Source organism: Triticum aestivum, chromosome 5B (genome assembly GCF_018294505.1).
Source record: "Triticum aestivum cultivar Chinese Spring chromosome 5B, IWGSC CS RefSeq v2.1, whole genome shotgun sequence".
NCBI classification, from domain to species: domain Eukaryota; kingdom Viridiplantae; phylum Streptophyta; class Magnoliopsida; order Poales; family Poaceae; genus Triticum; species Triticum aestivum.
Genome location: NC_057807.1, coordinates 558,382,868 through 558,394,328, shown reverse-complemented (window position 1 = coordinate 558,394,328; position 11,461 = coordinate 558,382,868). Strand labels below are relative to the sequence as shown.

Sequence of the window (11,461 nt, the reverse complement as noted above, 5' to 3'; positions counted from 1 at the left end):
CAAACGCCTTGGCTGACCGGCACCCCTGATATCCAGCCCAAACATGGGGCGGATATGGGGGCGTCCAGGCGGCCAGCTTGGTCACGATTTTTCGACCCAGATGGACGCCTCAAACGGGAATCAAACGTTCGGGCTGACCGACACCCCTCATATCCAGCCCAAATATGAGGCGGATATGGGCATGCCCGGGCACGCCCGCCAAATCAGATCTGGCCCATGCTGGCCCACCCGACCTCACATATATTCGTTCCCATCCGCTTGCCGGTCCAAATCCTAGCCACTTCACTCCACTCCCCTCCGTCACCCGAGCTCACCTCCAGCGGTTTCCGACCGTCTCCGACATGGCAGACAGCGGATCTGACCCCGATCAGTCCGGATCCGTCGACTGGGGTGCGGATTGGAGGAGGCAATGGCGGTCCGCAATGCACTCCGCCGCTCACTGGAGGACAGCGCCCTGCCGGTTGAACGGATCTGACCGCCGTGACTCCATAGCCGTGGGTGATCTCCAGCATAGGCCAACATGCCAAATTTTGATAGTCCGATGTCATGTTTAGTTAGTAGTCATGGAGTAGCCGGGCGATGTGTGTGCATTGACGTAGTGCATGAGTTTGTATGAATTTGAGATATGATAATTAAGGTGTCCGGATGTGGATTACATTATTTGAGGGGTGTCCGATCAGTGCCAGCGGACGCGTCCGGACATATCCGCGGGTGTTTAAGAGGCCGGATTCGCCCATTGCGGCTGCAGATGCTCTGAGTGCTCAAAATCGCGGACGATGTTGGCGTTCATAGATTCTCTCTTTTTCGTGTGTGTATTGGAGGAAGATAGTGATTAGTGAAGTCCATCCTGTGCAATACAAGGCGGAGATACGACGCACGTTGGTGGCGCGTGTTTGAGCCGTACGTCACGCCTCACGAGCACATCGGGGAAACTAATAAACCATCCTAAAAACAATAATTTTCTATGCTATGCCCCAGGTTATATAGCATGGGCAGACATGCGTGCAGATGACGCCGTTGCTTTCTCAACTCCTCGATCGGGGTTTGTAGCGTCGCCCGTTACGTTAGCCGGCGGTGTACTATCCAAGTCCATGACAAAATTGTGTTCGAGCTTCCAAGTTCCAAAAGGCCCTACACTACTCTACACATCATAGCCGGAAGCAGCAAGCAGGTGAGGTCGATCGGCACCAACACGCACGGTAACAACACAATCATTTGGTACCAGAAAGAAAGTGAGATGAGATCCACCGTCGCACACGACCAATGCAATCTGACAGTTATCCGTCCGAGACCACACGAGAAAAGTGTTGCCCTACTACCACTACCACTACGAGCTGCCGCCGGTGCTTCCAACCGAAAGGGAGAAACGACGACGGGGGTGGTTGACAGACGCACCCACATCCCAGCCTGTGTGAGCCCGCCAGCCACCCACCTAAAGGTCAAACGGTTCTCGTCTCATCTTGTCCGTCGGCCTGTTCCACCACCGCGCCATGATCGACCGTCGCGTCGACGGGGGTGGTCGGACCACCGCCGTGCGCCACGACGTTTACAGAAAAATGCAGCGTGAATGATGGATGCTACAAACGGTATGCAAAATTGGTGGGTGAGGGAGGGGCACTGCTGTTGCTGCATTGCTGTTCCAGGAACATACGCTGGTGAAACTGGAGCCTGGCTGTTTTGTTTTTGAAGAAGAAGAAGAAAAAGGAGGGCGGCTGTTGTTGATCCAACCAAAAATTCAAGTGTGAGGTACGGCATCATCTGCATCCTGCGTCAATGCTGGGCCTGGGCTGGAGCGGCTCAGGGTAGCAGCATCAAGACTGGGCCATGATCTGCGCACCAACATGAATGAGGGGAGTCAGAATCTCATGGAGCAGCCAGCAAACATAATAATCTTTCAACAATGCCAAAGCCATGCATGCGCTTAAAATAAATACTACTAGTACAATTCACCTAGTATCACCTCAGAGAGCTTTGATGTCAAGATAATTAATGGTACCTTTACCTAGTTCTGATATATCTGTCCAGGAGACCACATGACAAAACAGATAAAAACAAGGTCAAAAGGCACAAGCATATATGAGTGGATTCCACTTGCTTCATGTTTTTATGGGCCTGGTCATGATTTGGTCAGCTATAGTATTTTTTTTTGCCCGTGGTAATGCCTGATATAAATCCTTGACAGTTCGATCAGAAGGCTATTTACAAGTATAACAAGAAACAAACAGCCAATCACTATTCGACTAAATCAATAGCACAGACTCATCAAAACCTGGTCAAGTTTATTGCTTGTTTCTGGCTAACTAGACAACATGCAGTTTCAGAGGGGGTTTTTCCCATGGCCTCAAATATTATTCATGACTAATCCCTCCAGTGATGAAAGAGCGACGATTTTTGTTTCTCAAGTTTAATAATGTACTACTTCAACCACTAATATTATTATTGTACATTCCAGAAATGATGTAAACCATCTTTTGATGGTGTCTTTACTCATAACATTTTCATATATCCAAACTACATATGCTAGCCAATAACTATGATTAAAATAATATGGTTTGATTGGGGGAAATATAATGCATGAGTGAGTGCAAATAACAATAAAAACATGAATTATATCTACTTTGGAAAATCGTAATCTTACTCCATAAGTCAATGATTTTTATGAAAAATTGCTCAATTTAGTATTCTTTCTAACCAGGTATAACCAATCGGTTACTGAGAAATTATAAAACATGGCCCAACATGTGAAAGAAGCACCATTGGACATGTAACTAGAAATTATAAGACTAGGGCTATTACCAGTTCTGTGACGTTTCTGTTCCTTACTGCTTCCGCGAAAGCTTGTGCAGCTTGGGCATCTGCTTCTGCCGCCTCCGCTTCTCTTGTCGCTGCTTCAGCTTCTGCCATGAGAGCCTCTGCCTCTGCAATTGCACGAGCAGCAGCGGATGCAGCCTCTTTGGCGGTCATGGTTATCATATCCGCCAATTCAAAATCAACTTGAGATTTTGTAGGGGTTTTAATCTCATCACTCTCTATTTTCTGGGGCTCTCTTTGCATGTCTTCTAGCAGCAGTGTTTCGGGGCTTCGTCCCTCAGAGTACATTGAACCAGGTGCAGGTGCAATCCTGTACTTCCGATTAACCTGCAATATTCATAGTGGCATGCTAAAATGGCCTGTAGTCTATACTCTTAATATATGAATAACTATATCCTAAGCTGAGATAACAGCAGTCCATTCCTCATGGCTTAAGCTACTTCACATGCCCACGGAATTTGCAGAACCAAGCAGCTGGTTGGCTCAAAATTCAAAAGGGATAAAGAATAAGCACCAAGTGATAAGTCACGAACAACAGTAATCCCAGCAACCAAAAAACACTTCCACCATTTTAGTTCAAATATATTACAAAATTGCAATTCAATGAGATTCCACATGAAACCGAATAGGAAATCAGTATGCAAAACTAATTGGTGTTATCTGGCATTCATGTTTGGCATTGTTCTTGTAGTCTAATAGAGTATGGTACACACATAAATAAGTGTATGCATATTTTGGTACACATATGCAATTATGCTGAAAGATGCACATATTGGAAATGATTTGTAGATTCTGGCATTCTGCTTTAGTAAATATGCCATCGATGCCAACTAATCAGTTGAATGAAATTAGTCTTCCAAATGTTCTCATGAAGTAGGTGGTATAGAAGTAATTAATTAGTTTAACGCTGCTCCATGAGGGGTGACCAAATAGTTCCACCTCAAACATCAATACTGTATTAGCTTTATTTCCTCTAGAAAGGATAAATATGAAGTTGAGAACTAAAAGGGCATTACCTCTATCAGTTCTCCACTGGTGGTCAAGTCCTTCAGGTTTGCAGACAATATGCGATCAAACTCACTAGGTGGCCAATATTCCTCCTATTTGGAACCAGGTCAGTAAAGTTATCACATGAAAGGTGAAAGCAAACAAGGGCAAGTGCAATATGTTCCTACAAGATTTCTATTAGCAAAAGGGAGCAACTGCAAACATGGTCATCTCTTCAAAACGACATCAAAGCTCTACAAGAAGTAATGATGTTTGATCAGCAAGGAACAAGAAAGAGGAGCTCTACTGGATAGTGTCTAGACCATGAACGCCATGCTTAGCCAACCCAGGTTTGAGCCTCCTTACTCTATAGGAATGAGATCTGTGTGACGTCTCCCCTCTCTATCGCATGCTTTTTAGCAAAGAGGAAAGAAAGGAAGCAGCAATTCATCAAAGAAAAGATGGATCAGTAGCTGAGGTAGGGTTACAAAACTGGAATCAGGTAGGGCATGGCTTTCGGCCAGTCTACCAAGGCAAGAAAACTGATTCACATTTCCTGCATTTTGAATTCCTTTTTTTTTAAGAATGATTACATATTTAAAGTTGGCAATGATGTTCAGGAAACCAGAACCAGTCCAGTTCTGCTTACTGCTCGGTTCTACCATGTTTTCCACACCCTGGTTGTGGCAGCCAGCAGATAGAAGAGACTATAGTATGCTGATTGCACAACGGAAAATTGCAGGATATCTTGAGGTACCAGACTTGTTTTATTATGGAATTCTACTAGTTGCTATATGTGAGCTCATTTTGGTACGATAGAGTCAGGCTAAATATAGTTTTTATTTTTGGTAAGAACTCTGTTTGCATAGGATTTCATTTACTGCCCATTAGTCCATAGATACTATTTTTCTCTCTTTGTGGTGCTGACTCACGGGCGACCAAACCCTCTCCAAAAACTGTCAAATAGTCCAAAGAATTTTTTGTCACTCGAGACAACCCATACACGAGAAGCTGGCATGGGCTGACTAAATAAGTACATAAAAATGAACATTAACAAAAATAAACACTTCCGTAAAAAAATGTAAACAGTAGCTAAGCAAGAAGACAACAATAAGAAAGTTTACAGAGATGCAAAATATATGCCTCGAGTTCTAGAGAGAAAATAAAATAAAACAAGGATGCAAACCTCTATGTACTTAGCAATCGTAGTGCTGTGTGACCCTGTAGGCTCATTCAAGTTCTTGACAGATTCCAATATGATATTGTTTAGCCTGCAGGCAAGCCATTAAAACAGTGAAGCATCCATAATAACTTGTCTTTTCTTGGATATCACTGTGTGACAAGTAATAACTGTCAAGATTTATGGTATACAATGTTATATAAGTATGATTACCTTGACCGCGATTTCTTTGGAATTGAAACATTCCACAGTTCACTTGACATTGATGCTATAGGCTGTTCATCAACAATTTCGTCATCAACATCAGAAGCAACTATGCTGTTTGCCATTGGGTGATCATTCCTCCTAGGAGCAGCTCGGTTCTTCTTCGTGGCAGTCCTTTCCTTATCCATAGAGCCTGATTCGGTGAAAAATACGTTGATGTTGCGCCACTTGTCCTAAGTAGTAATTAGCAGACAAAAGGCATGCACGTCAATAACTAAAGATGATATATGGAATTTAAAATCAAACAAAACATGATTTGCAAGAAGAGAAATTTTGGATGGCCCTTACTGAAGCAAGTGACCTCAACAAAAATGCAGTGAGGTGTAAACAGTTCTAACCTTTAGATCAACATTTGACCGGCAGCTCAAGATGGAACTAAAGTCTTTATCTTTCAAAATCAGGCGCCAACTTCCCACTCCATACCTTGCTATGCCAGCTCTAAGAGCAGCCTCTTCCTCTGAAGTCCACTTTTGCTTTCGAGCACCCATGCTTAGGACCAATCTCCTCTGTCAGATACAATACGAACACAAGGGTGTACCTTCTGACCTGAATTCATTACATCAGAACATTTTCAATACTTGCAGAACAAACAACTACATGTATGATGGCGAGTGCTGGATTACATTTGGTCGATACCCACTGCAAACACTGAATATTCTTAAATCTCCTAAATGAGGATATCTTGCCCGAAATATAACATGCAGAAAATATCACACATAAGTAAGAGAACTAGATTCATAGCCGCCTTTTTGGTTAATTATGCAATAGACTAGGTTCATAGCAACTTTCATATACCAAACAATGGGGGAAGTGATGAAGTACCATCTGAAATCTGGGCAAATCTATAATCCTTAAAAGAATAGTTGCTGTTTTATATCAAAGAAATTCTATTTCGCTCATTGTAAAATACAGCCCATCATTTCCTTAGTGATACACATTTGATCACAATGGTACTTTGGTACCAACGAAATAATGGCCCTTAAGATATGGCGAAACAAAGCTGCAAATTAGGTTTACAGGATAAATTCAAATTAGTTATTCATCGGAAATAATGTGAGAAGCTAAAACATGTGGTGACTAGGCCGGGGGTAATTAAAACTTCCACTTTCAGATAGAAAGCATGTAGTGACTTTGATCATTCGATGCATCTTCGGATAAGCGCAAGTTGCAAGCACTGTTTCATATGGTTGTACCGTATGATGCAACGCCCAGGAGGCTTGCCCACTGGTCTTCCGTTATTAAAAAGAAACAGAGTTTGATACATGACAGATTTCATTGCTACGTCGACAAGTGCCTAATGGCTCAAGCAAACTATGAGAAATAACAATAGAAAACATAAAACGTAGCCATGTTTATGGCTTGGTGCTGATAAGGGCGCTAAAGGCCTTATAAAAAAAGTACTTCGTCATAACTAATAAGAGCAATGACGATGGGGCATTTAACAAATCTATTTGCTCCACCATCTCTGTTTTAGGAAACACAACCAGACATTATTGAAGTACTGGTAAAGTGGCATTGGTTCCTAATAACAGCTTAAGTATCTGTTAGGCTGCTAGTCAAATTGAACAAATTATGAGGGCAGAAATTGATGCACATCAGACATTTATGGCTCACTCATCATCAGAAATAGAAAATGTGACTCGGCACCTAAACGACTGATCTGGACTATGACCAAACCCTAGTGTGACATATACGGTGGCGATGTGATAGTCTTGCCTAGTGTATCAGTATCACCAAGAAAGTTTACCCCATATCTCAGATTTGATCAAACTGGCATGCAAAGGGAGTGCTGAAACACAAAGATTAATGCCGGACAGTGAAACCTGGTACACATAAAATCACTTAAAACCGTAATGATGCAACCTATATGGCTACAAAGGATAGAACTTTAAAGACTGACATGGCCAAGAAATAGCACAGTAATGATGAAAGCCTATATTCCACACAGCACGATGCGTCCACAATCGCACCCCAATCGCAGTGAAAAACACCAAGATGCTTGCTTTTGTAGTTAGATCTAAATCAGCTAAACTGGGTATAATAAATTAACAATCGAATATGTCGCAACAAACTTCGTGTCGAACAGAGCACGTACGGAGGGTTTACTGCCCGCTTCTCGGCCCCAATGCTCGCGCCACGTTAATCGCGGCCAGGAACTACGGGGCGCCTATGCAGACGCTCGCCTGGCGATTCCGAAGCCAAGGACCGTATCAGCGCAAATACGATTGATCGGAAGAAGACGCTGTTCAAAGGGCAAGAAAATAAAGAGAGAGCCCAAACAGAGTCGGGGGTGTAGCCGGAACGGATTTGGGGGGAGAAAGGGTGGGTGCGAGGGATCGCGCGAGTAGTTCCAATCCGAGGAGGAAAGTTAGGGATTTGTTTCGAGAATCGTCGACGAGATATTACCTTGGCGGCTGCTCGGTGCCGGCTGGCATTGGAGAGCTTGGTGGCAGGAGGGGGCACGAGACGAGGGCAGAGAAGAAAGGAAGGGCAAAGAGGAAACTTTTCTTCCGGAGGATGGGATTTTACCAGGGCTCTGCTTCCCCCCCTCCTTTTCCTTACAACGTGTTTGTTTGGAGGGAGTTGCCAATGGGGAATGGGAGTTTAAGGTCTATGGGAGTTAAATTCCTTTGATTGGCTCAGGTAAATGGTAGTTAGGATGGGAAGAGGAAGGGGAGTTAAGAGGTCCAACTCCCTTCAATCTCTTCCCTGGGAGGACCAGGTAATTAAGCGTGGGAGTGGGAATTGACGTAAAATGAAAAAACTGTTCGCTCACGTCCTGTTGTTCAACGGCTGATGAAGCGCTCACTTTTCTAATCCAAACTTGCGTATCGTCAACAATTCCCAGTCCTGTAACTCAATGTAGAATTCCCACCGATAATTACTACCACACACCAAACATGGGAATGGGACTAATAATCTACTTCCCAAATCTAATCTCTTCACAAATTCCCCCTCGTAAACTCCCATGCCCAATCCCTCAAGCTGCCAAACACGCTGCCCTTGATTGAGTGCTCTTCTTGAATTATACTGCTCCCTTTGATCCATATTAATTGCCCTTGATTTTGCACAACTTTAGTACTATTTTTTTCTATGGATGTCATAAAAAATGACCACCTTGTCCAGCTACTCCCTCCCCTACAAAGTAATCGAAGTTCTAGATCTCATAAGACTAAATTGGTGTTCTATATATTAATTTTTTTCCATATAAATTTTACTTTCGACAAATCTAGAACTTCAATTATTTTAGAAGAGAGGTAGTAGTGGTGAGTTCACTCGCTCTTCTCTACTTTTATGTATGGATTTATGTTTATTTTGTAAACGGGGATAGAAATAAAAATATTGAAGCAACAAAGAGTCAAATTCACCACATTCGAACTATGATTTTGGTTTAAATGTTTAGTGTCTCTCCCATGGTCATCGATGGCTCCAGAACCATGCTACCAATGAGCCCAACCCTCTATTTCCGTTCTCCTCCCCGTTGTATGTCCATGGGTTTTCCTTCCTTTTGCCATATCGCACAAAGAATTGAAGGAAGATAGTGCACACGTTATTCGTTAGGGCCAAATTGGTCCTCTTCCCCAAGGATCGAAGATGGTGAAGCCTAGAGTCGATGACTCCAACTATCATCCATGTACAATCCATAGTAGACCCGATGAGGACATCCTTACTATAGTTATATCCACAACCCCTGCAACAGCTCAAGTTTTAGAAATACAAGGACCAATGACTAGAGCTCGCACACAATACCTAATTATTAGGTGTTTCATTTCTAGGAACTTTCACTATTGTTCATGAGAATGTGATGATGCCTAATCAGATGTATTTGCATTACCCAAAAATGAAGGGACTAGCATGGACAAGTAGGACACACACACCAGAGTATGATCAAGCATGGACATGGCAATAGACACACAAGGAGCAAAGACAGAGCTTCAAGTGGTGATTTTAGAACTTTGAAGCCACCATGATGACACGTGAGGGACATGAATAAAAAATAATTCAAGATGACACTTTATAACTTCATCCATAGTCATTTATAGGTGTTGTCTCACCTTAATTTTTGGTTGGGTCCATGTATTTTTGGAGTAGAAGACTAAGTACATTTTTTATATTTCATTTTTAGAGAGGAGACCGGCTTAAGATTGGATTTGGCCCCTCCCCATCCTTGAGCTGGCTGAATCTCCATTTTTCACTCCTTAAATAACCCCGCTCCTTAGGGCATTGTTTTAGGGTTTGGTGTTGTTTGATCGAGTTTTAGTGTTTGCTACTCTTTGCCATAAACACAAGAGTCAGTGAGACCTCATGTACTACGCGTCCTCAGACCCCCATTGTGTTAATCAAGTACTTCATATTATATCCGCAATTCAAATTGCATATCTCAAACTCTTGCTTGTTCTTTGGTTGCATGCGGGCATTGATCTCCATGATCGGGTTTATTTTGTCTCGGCACTATCAATAACCATATCAGAATATCAGAGTTGCTTTAGCAATTGCTAAGGCGCATCCTCAATTTTTCAGTATAGTCGGGTGGTCAAAGTCTCTTCCAACACAATCAAAATCATCTCATCAAAAAATCAGGTCACCTTGTGCTTATCAAGTGGTATAAGATCTCTAGGTTGTTCAGTGAGATTTTCCAGTTTTTCCGAACTTTTAGATTGCATTTGTTTTGATACCCATGGTCCATGAAAAAATATGGTTAGATCAGTTGGGGAACGTAGCATGCAATTTCAAAAAATTCCTATGCTCACGCAAGATCTCTCTAGGAGATGCATAACAAGGAGAGGGGAAGAGTGTGTCTACGTACCCTCGTAGACTGAAAGCATTTGACAAGAAGAGGGGAAGAGTGTGTCTATGCTCACACAAGATCTATCTAGGAGAGGGGAAGAGTGTGTCTACGCTCACGCAAGATCTATCTAGGAGAGGGGAAGAGTGTGTCTATGCTCATGCAAGATATATCTAGGAGATGCATAACAAGAAACGGAAGCGTTTGACAACGCGGTTGACGTAGTCCAACTTCTTCTCGTTCAGACCGATCAAGCACCGAACGTACGACACCTCCGAGTTCTGCACACGTTCGGCTCGATGACGTCCCTCGAACTCTTAATCCAGCAAAGTGTCGAGGAAGTAGATGAATTACGTCAACACGACGGCGTGGTGACAGTGATGGTGAAGTTATCCGCGCGAACCGCGAGAATATGACCGAGGGTGTAATCTGTGGATGGGGCGTCGCACACGTCTAATAGATGTTGTTCTATGTTCTAGGCGTCCCCTCCCCACATATATATAGGTGGGAGAGGGAGGGGAGCAGCAGGGGGAGCCCCAAGTAGGAAGAATCCTACTTGGGTGCCTCCCCCAATTCGGCCTCCCCCCTTCCTTATTCACCGGAGGGGAAAGGAAGGAGGAAGGAGGAGGGAGGAGGGAAGGAAGGGGGTCCCTCCCCTTCCTTTCTCTTTCCCCACTTTCCTTCCCCTCAGGTGCGGACCATATGGGGGGCGCAGCAGCCCCTGCTGGCTATTGTGTTTCCCCTCTTGGCCCATTAGGCCCATATCTTTGCTGGGGGGTGCCCGGAACCCCTACCGGTGACCCGATATGTACCCGGTACCCTCCAGAACACTTCCTGCGTCCGAATACCGTCGTCCTATATATCAATCTTTACCTCTCGACCATTTCGAGACTCCTTGTCATGTCCATGATCTCATTCGGGACTCCGAACAACATTCGGTCACCAAATCACATAACTCATATAATACAAAATTGTCATCGAACGTTAAGCGTGCGGACGCTACGGGTTCGAGAACTATGTAGACATGACCGAGACACCTCTCCGGTCAATAACCAATACCAGAACCTGGATGCTCATATTGGCTCTCACATATTCTACGAAGATCTTTATCGGTTAAACCGTTATGACAACATACGTTATTCCCATTGTCATCGGTATGTTACTTGCCCGAGAGTCGATCGTCGGTATCTTCATACCTAGTTCAATCTCGTTACCGGCAAGTCTCTTTACTCGTTCTGTAATGCATCATCCTGCAACTAACTCATTAGTCACTTTGCTTGCAAGGCTTCTTAAGATGTGCATTACCGAGATGGCCCAGAGATACCTCTCCGATACTCGGAGTGACAAATCCTAATCTTGATCTATGCCAACCCAACAAACACCTTTGGAAATACCTGTAGGTCATCTTTATAATCACCCATTTACGTTGTGAG

General features: G+C 43.7%; 1 protein-coding gene across 2 annotated transcripts; it reads right to left on the bottom strand.

The window, feature by feature from the left end:
* Positions 1-1,613: 1,613 nt before the first annotated feature.
* Positions 1,614-7,839, bottom strand: LOC100873114 (single myb histone 5). 2 transcript variants are annotated; one of them, XM_044534377.1, is made up of 7 exons: positions 7,649-7,839; positions 5,581-5,788; positions 5,192-5,415; positions 4,985-5,069; positions 3,828-3,911; positions 2,797-3,138; positions 1,614-1,829 (listed from the first exon to the last, which is right to left on the bottom strand). In XM_044534377.1, the coding sequence occupies exons 2-7, from the start codon at positions 5,728-5,730 to the stop codon at positions 1,812-1,814; spliced, it is 903 nt and encodes a 300-aa protein (XP_044390312.1). In that variant the 5' UTR covers positions 5,731-5,788; positions 7,649-7,839; the 3' UTR covers positions 1,614-1,811. The 2 variants fall into 2 exon arrangements, with proteins under 2 accessions (XP_044390312.1, XP_044390313.1); XM_044534378.1 differs by lacking the exon at positions 7,649-7,839 and adding an exon at positions 7,338-7,606.
* Positions 7,840-11,461: the final 3,622 nt, after the last annotated feature.